Raw genomic sequence first — 17,798 nt, forward strand, 5'->3', positions numbered from 1 at the left:
AACTAAGCATGTGACAAGGACACCCACCTAAAGTTAGCAGGGTCCGTTTTTACATATTCTGGTCGGGTCCCCATGACGCCATGGGGATGGCTCCCAGCAGCCGATCCCACCATCTACCTGGTCTCAGCAGGCGGCCTCTGGGATGCGTGATTTCCTGCTGACATCACGGCCGGAATGGAGGGGAAATCAACCGCCGGGATTTAAATAAGGCCCGGAAGTTAAAATACCCCGGGGCTTATTTCTGGAGCAGTGGATGAGTTTCTAACTCACTCACTAAAAACTGGCCCAGAGTTAAAATTGGGCCGACGGTTTCTTCAGAAGCCGTGTTGCCCTTCTGCTCCCTTCCAGAACAGCCCACCCCACGGTGTTGCGCTAGATTTAAATACGGGCTATAAATGCAAAAATGTAGGAACTTAAAACAGTGGAATTTTGCAAGGGGTAAATAAGAACTTAAGAAATAGGAGCAGGAATAGGCCATATGGCCCCTCGAGCCTGCTCCGCCATTCAATAAGATCATGGCTGATCTTTGACCTCAACTGCACTTTCCCGTCCGATCCCCATATCCCTTGATTCCCCTAGAGTCCAAAAATCTATCTATCTCAGCCTTGAATATATTCAATGACTCAGCATCCACAGCCCTCTGGGGTAGAGAATTCCAAAGATTCACAACCCTCTGAGTGAAGAAATTTCTCCTCATCTCAGTCTTAAATGGCCGACCCCTTATCCTTCTCCCCTATGCCCCCTAGTTCTAGACTCTCCGGCCAGGGGAAAAAACCTCTAGGCATTTGATTGCCATTTAACTAACTCAATTGCAGTTAGCACAGGAGCACCACTATTACTACAGACATGAGAGAAGAATTTTGGGGGATGCACAAAATGCAAACAAATAGTACGTTAGATAAATGCAATGCATTGAGGAATTTCTACCCAACTATCATTAAGTTTAACTTTACTTGTGTTAAGTCCAGATTAACTTTCATACAGTATTTGACTGTTAGCCAGTGCAATATTAGGAAATATTTCAAAAGTAAAGCATAGACAAATCCCCATCAATTATATTAAGCAATTCTTACTTGTAAAGAGGGAGCATTATAGGCAATTGTCTTGCAATATGTGGAGCAACCTCAAGTAAGTTGGCACGTTCATGGAGTGCTTCTCTCACTAGTTTATACTATAAAGGAAAACAATTGGAAGTTACAAACATTACTGATATCATTTATTGACTGTTTAAATGTGTCTGAAAAGAATGTAGACAAATGAGCAGGTCATAGCTGTTATTATCACCAAATGTACTCAATGAATATTTATTTCATGATGATAACATAATAAGCAAGAAATAATACATATTCTTGTATGTAATACACAAGAATGTTTATTATTTATACCTGTTCATAATCTAAATTTGTGAAGGCTTTCTGTAGATATCGTACTCCTCCGTGGATAAGCTTAGTGCTTTTGCTACTGGTCCCAGAAGAGAAGTCCTCTCTCTCTATCATTGCAGTTTTAAGACCTAGGCAGAACAAAAATGATTCTCTGTTACTTGTTCTCAGTTACTCTACTTGTACAATATTTCACATATCATTTTTTTTTTAAATGGTGCTTTTCCTTCAATGGAAGACTGCTTTCACCAAACCAAAAATTAGCTAACTAAATAGGGTATATTTTCCTCCTTCGTGCATTTCCTGGATGCTCGATGGGTGCAGCAGAGAGAGAGAGGAACATTCATTTATCCTGGCCTAGGTGCACTTCCCACGCAGGTCCACTGGGATTGAGGAATGGGGGGGGAGGTGGTGAGGGGACGCCATTGAGGTCGTCTGCCTGCAACTGCCAGAACACCCCAAGGCCCAAAGACCATCGTGCAGGGGAGGGGGTATCCTGCTAAAACTACAATACCTCCTTTATGGATCCCACTTCAGGTCGCCTTGGGGACCCTCGCAGATTTCCAGTCTATAAGGGTCCTGGCACAAGCCCTAATGCCAGGTTCCTTCAGACACCCCTGTGCTGGAGCATCCAATGGTCTGACATACTGACGGGAAGAACAGGAACTGTCCCTCTTGACTCATTACCATGCTTATGCCGGGTCCGCACCTACTCTAGCTACAGGCCCAGTGACATAAGTTTGGGATTCCCCAGGAGATCTGGGGGTGACAGCCTTGTCGGGGTGGAGAACTTTTTGCTTTTGTTCCACTTGGAAATTGAATATTAACCAGGCGCAGGGAAGAAAAAAGTCCCCCAATATGTTTATCGTCTGATAATTTGTGTAGAGTATGAAATTATTTTTTTCTACTTTAGACCGAGTCCCCATTTTGAATGTAACAACTGTTCATTTATTTCATTCAATGGTGTAACATTTTCAAATTTGGCTTTTTTATTTAAATGAAAATATAATTCCCTAATCCAACCGCACACGTTTAAATTTCTGATAGTTAATGGGTGGGTGCCTTATTAAAATGTTCACCTTTTACTATTAATTGTAAACTGCAGCAACCTTCCCCCAATGTGAGGAGCATTTTTTAAAAATTCATTCTCAGGATGTGACGGTCTCTGGTAAGACCAGCATTTATTGCTCACTCCAAGTTGCCCTGAGAAAGTGGTGTTACAATTTGATACAATGAAGTGACTTGCTAGCCCACTTCAGAGGGCAGTTAAGAATCAACCACATTGGTGTGGAACTGGCGTCACAGGCTTACAAGCTTTTTATTGAATTTATTTCATTTTTATTGATTTTAGTTTAACTGAATTCAAATTCACAAACTGCCATGGTGGGATTTGAACCCACATTCTCTGGATTATTAGTCCAGTGACAAAACCATTACACTACCATACCCCTGTGAGGAGCATGGCTTGGACTCAACTGGCTGACAAAAAAAAAAGAGCTGTTTAGATCTTCAACAATTTTCATTTTAATAAGGAATTCATTAATGTCAAAATTTAAAACATTTACCATAGTAATTTAGATTGGGGATTAACTTTAAATCACAGCAGTGTATGCTAAAATTTATCAAGAGCTATTAATCTAAGTTGTCTGTACACGAGTAGGTTAAATGTATAGTAAATCTCTTATGATTAACTTTACTTTTTTCTTTGAATCAGAATTAAACTTAAAGGGGATTAAATTTGACTAAATCTCTCTAAATATATATATATATATGAAAAGGAAGAAATGCTGGTACAGAACTCATCTTCCGCAACTATATTCCTCTAGTTATCTTGATTAGCCAACACATCTTTAAATACTGTAACTTTTGTACAAATAGAGGGTTGATAGCTGCACAATGAGGCCAGATTTTTAAAGAAAACTTATAGTAGTCGTTTGTGAGACTGCAAGCACTAGGTACGGGGCATTTTTCAACCACAAATATTTTGTCTTATGTTTTTTTTAATGTTTGCTACAGATCTGTCAGAGTTTTGAGCTGATTAATATCGGACATCTCTTTATTAGAGCCTCCAATGGTATGTCATAGAGGAAACCGAGGGGAAGAACTATTACCATATATAAGCACTGTTTTCATAACTGCTAGTGGTATAACGTCTGATGCAAAAGATGTTCTTATGTGCCTCTCCCATTATTGGAATAATAATTAGAAGCAGAATTGCAACCTGCTAGAAATCAATGTAAACGTGCTCAAAAAGAAAATTTATGTACAAGTACCTTTTTGTTTACTTTTAAAAAAACTATTCTGATGGCAATAGCTCTCCTCCATTTTTACTTTTCCAATGATATGCATTAGAAGCATCGAGAATTGTCAAAATATTTGTGCATTGCAAAGTATTTGGGGAATGTTTTTTTTTGCAAATTGTTGCACCCCACTCATGTTAACCTGCACCAATTCCTATACGGCATTAAAGAGTCAGCCACATTATGAGGCAATGGAGTCACATGCAGGCCAGACTAGATAAGGATGGCAGTTTCCCTTCCCTGAAGGAAGGACATTAGTGAACCTGGCAGCTCTGATGATCATTTTTCCTGGTGCTAGCCCACATACTTGTGGAATTCAATTTTAGAACTTGCCATGGTAGGCTTTGACCTTACAACCTCTGGGTTTCTACATTTTTACCATAGCCACTACTCTACTCTACCTAGTCCCCAATTAAGTAACAATAACAACTTGACTTTAAAATTATGGAAATCTTAACTATTGCTGCTTTTAACTTCTTTCAAAAAAGAAAACATTACTGAAAAGTAAGCTTGAGTTTTCACTTCTTACCTTACACTTTTGACCCAACCAAAATGTCTCAAAAATTAGTGGGCAAATTAAGTAAATTCCTTACATGCTGCTTTGGTTAACTAACTTTTGTTAAGGCAAATGCCTTTACTAATTTTGACCTATTCCAAATTATTAACTTTCTGCCACAAGAGGGAATTGGGATTGATTTTTAAAAATTTGTTCTTGTGATGTGGGTGATGCTGGTAAGGCTGCATTCATTACCCATCCCGAGCAGCCCTGAGAAGGTGGTGGTGGATCTCCTCCTTGAACCACTGCAGCCCTTGTTGGGATGGTGCGCCCATGTAGTGCAAGGCTGGAATTCCAAGATTTTGGCCCAATGACAACGAAGGATTATACCCAAGTCAGGGTAATGTGTGACTTGGGGGGTAACTCAGAGGTGATGGTGCTCCCATGATCTTGCTACTCTTGTGAATTTCACAATGTGAACAGTTTCCTCCTGCGATTGTGTATAACACATATTTCCTTTAAATGGGCTATATTCTCAGCCCGATGGAAGTAGTAATGTTACCCATAAGTGTAATGAACATAGCACACGGTGTCAATATAAATATAGACTGCACAAATTAAACTTTTGAGACCTTTTGAAAATATATAGGGAGTACATTGATAATGATAGAGATTCTTTTCATAGTAATTTGATGAAAAGGGCTACAACTGTTGATCTGAAGCAAGATCTAACCTAGAATTGATTTTAAATGATATTTTACACTAGTGAAGGAAACTCCACAATACAGTCTCATAATTCTCACTTCCTTTATTACTTTTGATATCTGGTTGACATCCTCTTAACGTGAACGTATTATTTGCGTGAACAATTCGGTGCTCTCAGACAGAATACTTTAACAGAAGTGCATATGAACTACAGTTAATATTTAGACACCCTTTTGGATAGCAGGAAACAGTTTGACTTAGTGAAGTAAATAAGAAATGTAATTACAAAGTTGTGGAACTCTAATCAACCCAAGCAATTAGTTTTACTTGATCATGACTCCAAATCAATGTGATGTAATTAAGAGTTGTTCATTTGAAGAAAAGCATTACATACTACACATGGACAATACACTGCTGGGCAGTGGACAAACAAATGTGATTACGACAGCAACAAATTAAATTGTGCCCATGTGCTTGTGATTACATGAAGTACTATTTCACCAGAAATTCTCATAACAGGATTATAACCGTAAAGCTAATAGGCACTATGTCTTTGTCAGTAGTTTCCGATTTAATTATTTGCAACAAAAATTAAAGGAGGAGTTATGTGTACTGGGAAATTCACTCAGTGCAGGTTATTTCAGGCCCTTTTGGGTCTTCACACTGTTCAGAGTCTCAACGAAATACACAGCAGTATTCAACAGGTAGTAAAGTTTCACAGTTTGGAAGCCTTCCAATTCCAAGGATAGAAAAACACTCATTTGCACGATTTGTGATACTGCTCACTGATAGTCCATTAGCTGAGGAACTCCTTAATGAGTGTCAACACCCAAAATGGCTGATTCTACAGTGGGGGTTGGGTGGAGGGGGAAAGAAGAGATGGAACTATACTGATCCTTAACAAGGTAGGAGTTTTCAAATTTTATGTAGATGGAGGGGAAGTATACAAACCTTTATACATTGCATTAAACACAATAAAGTTTAAGTCCAGCCGTGCCCTTATTTAAATTTATGTCACTTTAGGAGGGCGTTTTTTTTAAAAAACTAACTCTACAAAATAAACAAACTATGTGTTAATGGCCCTGAAAATCCATAATCCTACATGGCCATCTTAAACACCGCTGGGCAGGACTTCTGCCCACTATCCCCAGGTGCCCTTGGCCATGTCGGAATTTCCAGCGCCATTTGACTAAAGTGGGCAGTCGCATGCACCAGTATTGGCACAGCTGCAGCACCCATTAGGTGGGGGGGGGGGGGGGCGGGGCGGGGAAGGGATAGCAAATATCAGATTTGACCAGCCACTGGGCCCGAGTGCTGGTAGATCCATCTGAAGCTTTCATCTGAAAAGAATTGGCCCTTTCCATGGAGGCCAGTTTGGTAGGCCCCGTTTCCACCATATACTTCATAAAGGAGTGTAGTAAACTGGGAGCACCAACGGTCGAATGGACAGGAATTCAGCCAAATTAACCCTAACATCTTCACCCCAAAAGAAGCACTGACACACCAAAAATTGAGCAGTGACCCGACCTAAATGAGTCCAACTCTAATTTCTGCTCCCACTTGCCCAATAACATCCCATATTCACCAAACCCCCCCAACCCCCAGGGAAATTGAGGGCCAATGGCCTGGAAATTGGATTGCACTGTGCCCGTCTTACAGGCATAAAATGTGCATCTACAGGACTAATATGGCAGGCAGCGTGCACGCGCTCATTCCGCAAAGGAAGTGTGCCATCCACCATATTTGTTGGGGCGATTCCGTAGGCGTCCAGAGCACATGCCTGAAACAGGTGCCCGGCCCTTTGCATATGCAAATAGGGGGCCTAACGCATGCTTGAGACCTATTTTGCAAAATTCCATGACAGCAGCATACGCCAAGACGCAGCGGTCAGTTTATTCAGGTGCTTAGCAGCCAAATCAACAGACCTTAAAGGTGTATTCCAATTTCTAGTCTAATGTGTCCAATTAAGTGATGGGATAAGGAATGACCAAAGAAATAAATTTTACTGTTTATGCTTACTTGTGTGTCTGTAGGAAGAATCCTTATGGTTTAAATTGAAACATTTAATTACCAGATTTCAAATATGGTTTGTTCACATCTTGAAAATTTTGTGTTTGATCAAAATCATTTCAAATTTAATAGATTCCATGAAATCTAATTTTTTTATAAATCATCGCAAGAATCATGGGAATGCATGACACAGTGAGTGGAGGCAAGGATTCACCAATGCAGTTTTTATTTATGGTGGAAAGGTTACTCCTGAACATTCAACTTTCCTACTGCTGGTGTTCTGACAATTTTATGATCAAGGTAATAGCAGCACCACAGAGCTGAAAGACATACAACGGCAAAATGTTTTAATCATTTTTTTTTAAATGGTGTATAATACGCGTTTGGCGTTGTGCTCTGCATGGCTCCAGCAATACACACAAATAAAGTATGTTAGAACCTAAAGAGCCAGTGCAGTGATAAAGATTATTTTCTATTTCTAAAATACTGAAAATTCAGAGGAAGGTAGTAAGTCCAGATTTGACTATCCAATTCATATCTGTGGTGCAATTTAAAGCCATTGTAGCTACCACTGAACAGTTGGTTTTACACGTGGATTATAGTTAAAACCATTACAAAAAATCGGCGAGAAGTGTCGCAGAAAATACTTGATATCATGGCTCAAATTTTAACTATGAGGCGGGACCTCAGCAGGGGGGTCAATAAGCGGGCGGGAAACCCGGAAAAATGTTCTTGAGTGGTTCCGCGCGATCATCATTCAACTGAACTTCCGGGTTTAGCGCCCTCAAGTTGCGCAGCGGGCGTACTGCGCACCCGCGTGATGCTTTTAGAGCCCTCTATTTAAAGGGCCACTCTAACAATGCATTCTGAAGGAGAAAGGAGGCAAAAATGAGTAGGTTACTTCACAGAGCCAAGCCAGCACCTAGGTTCTCGGATGCCACCCTGGAGACATTACTGGGCGCTGTGAGAAACTGGAGGGAGGTCCTATATCCACCGGACAGGAGAAAGAAATCTGGTTCTGTCACAAAGGTGGCGTGGCTGGAGGTGGCAGACCAGGGAAACAGCATGGAGTCCCGATTGTGGCTGCAATGCAGGAAGAGATTTAATGACCTAACTAGGTCAGGAAAAGCGAGCACAGTTACTAATTCTCCTGCATTCTGTGGTGAACATTACCCACCTCCCCCCCCATACTGCCCTGCGAAGCCTAATCCATCACATCACTCCTCACACCCCCTTATGGCTTAGTGTCAAGTTGCCTTTACTTTAAGCACCCACCTCTCTCACTCACCCCAATCCTGATGCAATGTGACCAATCTGTCTGATAGTCACCCATTGATGCATCTGCTTCGTTGTCATCCTGACCCAAAGCAATGCATCCATCGGGTGACCACGTCACCCTCATTCGCTCAAATGTCTGTACTTTCTGCCCTTGTAGGGGAAGAAAGTGCAAAATGCAAGGGAGAGGGTGAGGACTAGAGTGGGGCCTCCACAAATAGTGGCCTTCACAGAGGCAGAGGAGGCAGCCTTGGAGATAAATCGTATGGTGGAATGCCTGGCCATCAGGGATGCCGAGACTGGCACCCCACAAAAGTCTGGTGACAGAACTTTAATATCCATCACACGCAACATGGATTCACGTTATCAACGATTGACCTGTTGCACACCTCAGTATGCTCACTGCAACATTACTTCTGCAATGATTCTTAATATTGCTGTATGTTCTCTTCCAGGGCTGTCACAGACTGAAGAAGTGAACGAGGGCAATTCCTCAGTGGAGCTCCCGGCCTCTGAGGGTGCACCGTCACATCTTAGTGAGCCATGCACCAGCGCAGATACTCACACCTCGGTGGGTCCTATTAGAGAGGTAGTTGGGTTGTCACCTGGTGAGTCACCACACACGAGCAGACACTGGTGGCAGGGGCTGCGGTGGAGAGTCTGTATCAGTGGGCACACTCCTCCGAAAGCACTGCTCAGCTTGGCACAGAAGCTGAACCTTGGGACCCATCCTTGAAAAGGAGAATGATAAAGATACAGACGCACCTTTGCGACATACTGTAAGACTTGCCACGCTCAGTCTCCACATTGACGCAGAAGCTGGAAAAGTCCACCTCCAGCAGCAGTGGACTGGTATCGCAGGTAAATGTGGGAATGTCTGCGATGGAGAGAAAGGCAGCCTCCATTAAGCTTCAAGCGTGCCTCACAAATGAGTCCATTCAGGCCCTGGCAACGACCTAGCGGACTCAGGGTGAACAACATTCTGCCGCCTTAAATGGGCAGACAGATACATTAACACTGGCCTTATAAGGCATCACACACATCTTCCAAACTGTTGTCCAGCAGAGTGGCAGGAGTGATGCAGGCCTGGCCCAGGAGAGGGATGATGGCGATTTTGGGCATGGAAGTGGGGACGCCACTCAAAGCACTCCCACGTCTCACCCGTTGCCCCACCCTCAACCAGTACCCACAATGATGCCTCCTCTCCCAATGGTTGAGTCTGCCTCTGCAAAGGTACAGGTGAAGCAGTCTTTGGAGGTGCTCTCACGGGCTCCAAAACCCAGAGGTCGAAAGCATCTAAGCAGTCCGGGCATGAATCTGAGCAACCTACCACTACCTCTGCTGCAGCCACAGGGGATGCAAAATGTAGAAGCAGTAGGAAGAGGAAGTCGAAGGCTTGTAATCACAAAGGGTATGCACAAGGGTGTTTGACAGATTGTCATATTTTTCATTTCTCTTTGTTTTTTGTTCCATGCACATGAAATGTTATGATTCTCACCACCACTACCATGTCTTGCCCAATCTTGAGTCCCTTTTGTGAAAGCGCTCTTTCATGTGCTTAAACATGAACGGAGAGACTTGATGCCATCCACTGGATGCATTTAGAATGGGTGTATGTGTAGTTGTTGTAGGACTGTTCTGTGCAACCTGCTGGGGTGGGGGGGGGGGGGTGCGGGTAGATGGTGATGGTGTTGGTGGTCGTTACAGGTGGTTTGGGTACTTGACTATAGTCACTTTGCAGATCTCCCTATGAGAATCTATCAAATATGAGTGACGCTGCTCTGCCCGTTGGTTCGCCCATCGTCGTCGTCATCCTCCTCCTCCTCCTCCTCCTCGTCTTCTTCGATGTTGATGGCAGGTGCGGATGCTGATGCTTCATGAGTACATGGGATCGCATCCACCGGTAACCCTCTCTGTTGAGTGATGTTGTGCAGGATGCAACACACGACTATTATTTTACACACCCTCACCAGTGCATACTGAAGGGCTCTCCCAGATCAATCCAGGCACCTGAAGCGCATCTTCAGCATTCCTATGGCTTGTTCAATGACAGACCTGGTGGTGACGTGACTGCTGTTGTACCGCTGCCGTGCCTCGCTGGTGGGGTCTCACATAGATGTCATGAGTCACGTCTGCAGGGGGTATCCCTTGTCTCCAAGGAGCCAGCCCTTAAGTCTGTTTTGTGCATGGAAGAGGGCCAGGATGTTGGATTCATGCAGAATGAAGGAATCATGGCAACTGCCAGGGAATTTGGCACACACCTGCAGAAACCTCTTCCGGTGGTCGCATTGATGGAGTGATTGATATCCCTTTAAGTTGAACGTTCCTAGCTCATGTGGATCTGCTCGGATTACTACGTGTGTGCAATCAATTGCGCCCTGTGCCTGTGGGAAGCCAGCCAGAGAATGAAACTCACTGCCCTCTCAATCTGGCTGATGTCGTCGATGGGGAAGTTGATGTAGTGGAATGTCCTGGAAAACAAGCCATCTGTGACCTGTCGTAGACACTCATGGGCAGACGGCTGAGAGGTCCTGGTGATGTCATCGGTGACGCCCTGGAAGGATCCGCAAGCAAAGAAATTGAGGGCACTGGTGACTTTAACTGCAAAGGGCAATGCATGGCCACCAGGCCCATCCAGAAGCAGCTCTACATGAAGGAGTGCACAGATGTCTGCGATCACCTGGCAACTCAATCTGAGCCTTCGTAGCCATTGCTCCTCAGAGAGGGCCAGGAAGCTCAGCCTCTGCCTTTAGCCCCTCTCACGAGGGTAGTGCCTCCTGCGACCTCGGCTCCTCCATTCGTCCCCTCTCTGCTCTTCTGCAGATCCTTGTGGCGCACCTCTGTGTTGTAGAGCTCCAACTTTCAGAACCGCGCGCCATGCCTGCCACGGATGCTGATGTGCCTCCTCCTCAGATGTACTGCTGAATACATCCATTGCACCCCCCCCCATCCTGATGGTGTCGGTTTGAGGGGGTTCAAAATGTAGGTAAAAATGTGTGAACACAAGAATTCTGAGTGTGAACAGAGAAATCTCAGTCTAAACACAAAAAACTCCCAAAGGTTTGTCTAAGAGAACTAACTGCCCTGCTGCAAAAACTCACCTTTTATTCATGTGTCAATCACCAGTTTAAATGTCCAAATGGCTGCCGGCTACAACTCGCCTCCGTTTCCACGGCGTATTTCAGAGGCCACGGGAGACACATGCAGATAGAGTTAAAATTGTTTGTCTTCCTCAATCCACAAAAATTTAATTGAGTTAACTGCTTGAATGATCTTAATTGCCCCTTTAAATGTCATCCTGCTGGCTTTAATTGCCAGCGGGACTTCCCGTTTCTGAAGCGCGCGCGGACCCAGATGCGTCTGGGTGAAACACGTTTTTCAGCGGGTTGGAGCCGGGATTCATTCCCGCCCAAAACTATTACAATTTTTACTGCCCCCCCACCCAACCCACCCGTTCTTCCAGTCCGTTTATAAATTTAGGCCCATTTATCTGAGGCAAGTAGGAAAAACAACATTTTGGATACAAAACGTTACCTAGGAAGATAAAATGAAAGAGAGACAGCTCAAGATAAATATGAAAATAATGGCTTTCTGACATTATGGTTTTTAATTCCACTCAAGCTTCTAGTTTAGAAGTCAATGTATGAGAAAGGAATAGAGACACATTAAACACACAAAATGATGAGAACTTTTTGTACTTACCCCTAGTAACAGCATCTAGAGCGCAGCCAGACCCTGTTGCCCCTCCCCCAACAATAAGGACATCAAATTCCTTAGTGGTCTGTAAGGTGTACAGTTGAGCTTCTCTTGATGGGAGGTAATTTTGAAGATAGTCTCTTTTCAGCAGGCCTGATGCTTGAACATAAGAAAGGCGGGCCTATGCAATTAAAATGGAGCGACAATGAAGCAAGACTTCAACACGGAATTTTCCAATTGTGCCCAATTAAAGATACTGAGATGAGAGCAATAGAGTAAGACATACTTTTGACAATATTCTTTCAGCAGATAAAAAACATGTTTATTAACAAAAATACAGCTATATATTTAACATTTTTATCCATTATAAATCACTTTATATTTTATTTTACACTTGGTATTATTTTCAAAGTACCCAGCAGTGAGTAACAACAGTACCCAAATGAATGGGCTGGCCGGATTATGCTCTCTGGAATTATCTTAAACCCCAAATCAACATCACCTATAAAATAAATTGTACATCTTTCAGAGTAGCAGGCTGTTCCAAATGTTCTTTTAACCAGAAACAATAATGTAACATGGCACATGACTCATAAAAGGGAGGATCACTTCCAGCATGATTTCTTTCTATATATAAATTTAGCCAAGTGTGAGGAGCAAAACATGTCAGCTTTGCATTACATCACTGAAATAAAAAGGTGCCAACCACTCCCTAACAATGTAGTAAAAACTAGAGCATTTCAGACGCCCCATATACTGTAATGGTACGTTATACAGTTAGTAATTATTATTTTTTTCACAAACCTCATACTTGTGCAAGTGGCAAATTGTGAAAGTTATGTGGTAACTTCATTCTTCACAATAAGATAGTGATATTTAGCTGTTCTCTTTCCACGCTAACATCAGCCATGCCACTAAAACTAAATCACTGTCATTTCTAAGTTTATCAAACCTTTTAAATAATTTTCTCTTGATCAACAGTTGACAATGCATCACATTAAAATAGCCATGATTTTGTTAAGGAAACTAGCAAATGTAGGTGTGACTAAAAATTCTACGATGGTTTTGTATTTCCATTGCAGGCTTGTAGATTCTTTCACATGTAAGTAGGTATAATTATTTGTACAAATTGTTTAGAAAAATAAGAGGGTTGGAAAACCATATTAATGATCAGTTCACTTTGGTTAATTTCCTACACAAAATCTCTCGCTCCAAAGGGGAAAAAGAAGTTTAATGATGACTAGATGTTTTATTCAAATCTGCACACAGAACTCATACTGAATGATTATATCAATTTTGCTCCTGCTGGAACACAATTAGACTTGCAAATTCTTGAACGTACAGTATCAAGACATTTGCAATTTAGAGCTTAACAGCAAACGAGACCTATTAATTATCATCTACTTCCAAAAAAGTGCATATTTAAAGACTGCAGACAATTAACAGCCAGGTTGTCCTGTAATCACAGTTTTAGCTTAATGCAAGACTTCATGCAAATTACTGTATGAGACAGGGATTTCATTTGTTTTCTCATTGGGGTTACTTTCAGATCATGTTCTCTTATTAAATTCTCCAGTACTTAAAAAATGCACCAGGCTGCAATGAACTTAATATAGAGTATACTCATGCACACAAGCCGCTGATAATCTGATAATGACCGTGCAGTTGCATACATTCTTTCAAAATTTGGATATAATGAAAGAATGACAGATTTACTGTCTTGTACAATAATGCAAGAACATACAAATGTATTCAATGAAGCACTAGTAATCAGTATTGTAGCAATATAAGCTCCGATTTTAACCCGCCCCCGGCTGGGTGGAAACCCGGCTGGGCAACAGTTAAAATGAGGGCAGCGACTGACCCCCTCTGATCCCACCGCCTTCCCAATGTTGACCTGCTCTTTTGAGCAGGCGAGCAGGACACCCGCCCCCAGCTGGCGGGATCTTGTTCAAATATGCAGATCGTAGCCCAATGACGTAATCGGGACCTGATCTGTAATATTAGTCGGAGGCCTGAGCAGGGGAGCAGTAATGTCATCCCCGTCAGGCCAAACCTGTCGGGATCGTGGGCTAGAAAAGGCCCAGAGAGGTAAGTTTTAATTTTTTTTTAAGGTGTCCTTGTGAGCCAGGAAGAGGAGGAGTGCTCCTCTGAGCCCCACAAGGAGGCCTTGGGCCTCCCTTGCCACTGGTTCCCCTCATGATCGCGTCCAAAGCCCCCCCCCACCCCCACTTACTGCCATGGATCGATCCCGTGGGCCCCCGGCTGCGGTCTCCTGTTGCCTGAATTTCCTGCTCCCACCCACTGGCTAGGTACTGGATTTGGCCGGGCGGGTTCATGCGAGAGTCGGAGAACATTTATGGAAATGAGGCCCAGTTGTTCAGATCGGCCGGGCCTCTATGTCCCTGGACTCCCCGAGTTTGCCGCCTGCTTCGGAGCTCGTGCACACTGTACCTGCACCCCTGCTTTTTAAAATCAGAGCCATAGTCTCCAACTTACCACTTTTGGCTTCATAGTACCACGTTTCACCAGGACACACATAACAGAAAGAAGTAAAAAGAAAAATTATTAGCATGGGGAGCAGCAAAATAAGTACAATAATATTGTTATCATTATCCCAAAATGTTACAAAATAAGCTTTTTATAAATTGAAAAACTCAGGTGAAGGCAAATGTTCATAATGTAAAACATCACCAAGATTGATAAGAGTAGAAAACATGAGAAATAAGCTTGCAGATCTTTCTTTGCTCTGCATTTTAAAAACGTTAAATGAGGCAACATAACTTCATTCCAGTCAATTTTAAAACAATTCCTCTTTTATTGTAAGTTATCAACACTAAACTTGAGCATGTTTGAACCTTTGAGAATCACAATGTCAAACATAACAAAAAGGGTCACATTACATGAGGGGAATAACTCTTCTTCCTCCCTCCCTTTTCTTGGTTCCCTCCTAAGCCACATCACTGTCGAGCTGAGAAGGAAAAATTCCTGCTCCCAGGCATCAATTAGTACAGTTCTGTACCTTGTCATTAGGCTGACTTACCGACTCTATGTGGCAAAGAATGGCACCTTTCTTTCATGTGATATCCCTAGATAGCCTGGCTGAGGCCAAGACCTCATTGTGATAAGAATTGTGCACAAAAGCAAAAGACACAACAACAGTTTTTTTTTAAATTCTAACACTATAAGTTATGATTCTGTTAATTTCTCTAATTCTGCTCTACAACACCAGAAATATATAGCAGATCAGTTTTGTAGAGTCTGTATGAAAGATGTTAATTTGAAAACTAACAAAATGGCTAACCATTTTCAAAACATTGCCATTGATTCATTTATTGCAACAAATTACCATTTGGCATTGTTCCTACTTCAATCTTTGGTCTCAGGAAGACAATAAAAGTCATTATTGTAGATGTGCTAATTGAAATGTAGGCTCCATAATATGACACCACAATAGTAGCATGTAGTAGATAAGTTAAGTCTTCCTATGTAGTTTAGTTTTTAAACTCCAAAAGCCATAAATATTTCATCAAAAACTGCTCCACATGATGAACGTACAGAAAATAGTTTCTACAACTAATTGGACTTACTTAGCACCTTCAATGAAGCAAAATTTCCCAGGGCACTTCAGGGGAGGATCAGGCAACAAACAGAATTTATGGTGATGCTTTTGAAGGTGGGGAGAGGTGCAGCAAGGTTGAGGGCTTTGGGAAGAATGTGCATAGTGGAGGCTGAAAGTGGAGCAGTGTGGGCTGGGTACCATAAGGCTGAAACATAAGGCTGCAGGAGGGCACAGAGATAGGTGAGGCGGGGCTGCATATGGATTTCTAATATGAAAATAATGATATTCAAGTCAATGTGCTGGGGTACTGGGAGCTAGTGGAGCTTCACAAGTGATAGGTGAACGGAAATTAGTATGGGATATGATGCAAGCATCGGAGTTTTCAATGAGATTCAGTTTGTGTAGGATGCAACTTGCGAAGCTGGTGAGGAGAACATTGGAGAAGCCAATGACAATAGATGTGAATGAGGTTTCGGCAGTGGTGGGAGTGAGATATGGGCAACGTTTCAGAGGTGGAAATAGGTGATCTTGGTAATGGATAGGATGTAGAGTTTGAAACGACTCAGAGTGAAGCAGCACACCGAGATTGTGAATCATCAGGCTCAACTTGAGGGAGCAGGCTATGAGAAGATGGAATTGGGGGCTAATATATGGAGTTTTGTTGGAGCCAAACACGATGCCTTTGGTCTTGCCAATGTTAAGCCAAGAGAAGACCCTGGCTCTACCACAATTTAATACTGGACAGGCAGTCAGACAGCACAACAACATTCATTAAATTGAGGATACTGGCAGAGAGTATGGAAAATGTCACCAACATGCTGATCAACAACAGGAAAGGGCCAAGATGAAACCTTGGGACATGCCAGAGACGACTATCCAGGCACCGGAGAACCATTGCAGGATATGTGCTGGCTACATTGGGGCAGGTAGGAGTGGAACCATGAAAGGGCCTGAGGGTGGAATACAGAGGGAAGGCAGTGGTGGAGGAGGGAATGGTCAACCATTCTGGTAGAAACATTCTATGCCATTTCTAGTTGTCATCCCATAAATGTTGCTGGTACTTTGGAATTGCTTGCTAGAACTTCTAAACAGCTCACTAGCAGCATCTATTAGTAGAAAGAGTACAGCCTACCCTACTCTAATGGTATGAATATTTCTGGTATGTGATGCTAAAAATCTAATATACTGCCATTTTCTTCATTCTTCAATTAATTTAACAGTCTACTCTTATTTGGTGAATACTTCACTGTTTTTGCTCCAATCATACAATTGACTATATTTATAGCCCAAATTATAATTCCTTTGTACAAACTACATGACTAGTTACATCAAAAGTACAGCGCAGAAACAGGCCATTTGGCCCAACTGGTCTAGGCCGCCGTTTATGCTCCACACGAGCCTCCTCCCTCCCTAATTTATCTAACCCTATCGGGATAACCTTCTATTCCTTTCTCCTTCATAGTAATCATAGTAGGTACAGCACAGGAGGGGGCCATTTGGCCCATCATGCCTGTGCTGGCTCTTTGAAAGAGCTATCCAATTGGTCCCACTCCCTTGCTCTTTTCCCATAGCCCTGTAAATTTTCTCCCTTCAAGTATTTATCTAATTCATATGAAAAATAAAATGCTACAGATGCTTATCTAGCTTCCCCTTAAATGCACCTATGCTATTTGCCTCAACTACTCCTTGTGATAGCGCGATCCACATTCTTACCACTCTTTGGTTAAAGAAGTTTCTCCTGAATTCCGTATTGGATTTATCAGCTACTATTTTATAATTATGACCTCTAGTCTTGGACTCCCCCACAAATGGAAACATTTTCTCTGACCCATCAAGCCCTTTCATTATCTTAAAAGACCCCATTCAAGTTCACTCCTCAGCCTTCTCTTTTCTAGAGGAAAGAGCCCCAGCCTGTTCAGCCTTTTCTGACAAGGATATTGTCTCAGTTTTGGTATCATCCTTGTGAATCTTTTTTGCACCCTCTCTAATGCCTCTATATCCTTTTTATAATATGGAGACCAGGACAGTGCATAATACTCTAAGTGTGATCTAACCAAGGTTCCATACAAGTTTAACATAACTTCTTTGCTTTTCAATTCTACCCTCTAGATATGAACCCTAGTGCTTGATTTGCCTTTTTTATGGCTTTATTAACCTGCATCGCTACTTATAGTGATTTGTGTATCTGTACACTTAGATTCTTTTGCTCCGTTATCCCGTTTAGACTCTTATTATCCAAGCAATATGTGGCCTCCTTATTCTTCCTACCAAAATGCACCACCTCACACTTATCTATATTGAAATTCATTTGCCAATTAGACGCCCATTCTGCAAGTTTATTAATATCCCCTTGCATTTTGATACATTCTTCCTTT

General features: G+C 42.4%; 1 protein-coding gene across 3 annotated transcripts in view; it reads right to left on the reverse strand.

Moving 5' to 3' along the window:
• Nucleotides 1-17,798, reverse strand: part of gpd2 (glycerol-3-phosphate dehydrogenase 2 (mitochondrial)) — a 122,725-nt gene that overhangs the window by 61,072 nt on the left and 43,855 nt on the right. For 2 of the 3 annotated variants that reach the window (XM_067987437.1, XM_067987438.1), the window contains exons 3-5: nucleotides 11,868-12,042; nucleotides 1,386-1,510; nucleotides 1,074-1,171 (exon numbers count right to left, since the gene is read on the reverse strand). In XM_067987437.1, the coding sequence (XP_067843538.1) occupies nucleotides 1,074-1,171; nucleotides 1,386-1,510; nucleotides 11,868-12,042 (398 nt within the window). The remainder of the gene's footprint in view (nucleotides 1-1,073; nucleotides 1,172-1,385; nucleotides 1,511-11,867; nucleotides 12,043-17,798) is intronic. The other variant, XM_067987439.1, reaches the window with a different exon arrangement.

Source organism: Heptranchias perlo, chromosome 7, assembly GCF_035084215.1.
Source record: "Heptranchias perlo isolate sHepPer1 chromosome 7, sHepPer1.hap1, whole genome shotgun sequence".
Taxonomy (NCBI): domain Eukaryota; kingdom Metazoa; phylum Chordata; class Chondrichthyes; order Hexanchiformes; family Hexanchidae; genus Heptranchias; species Heptranchias perlo.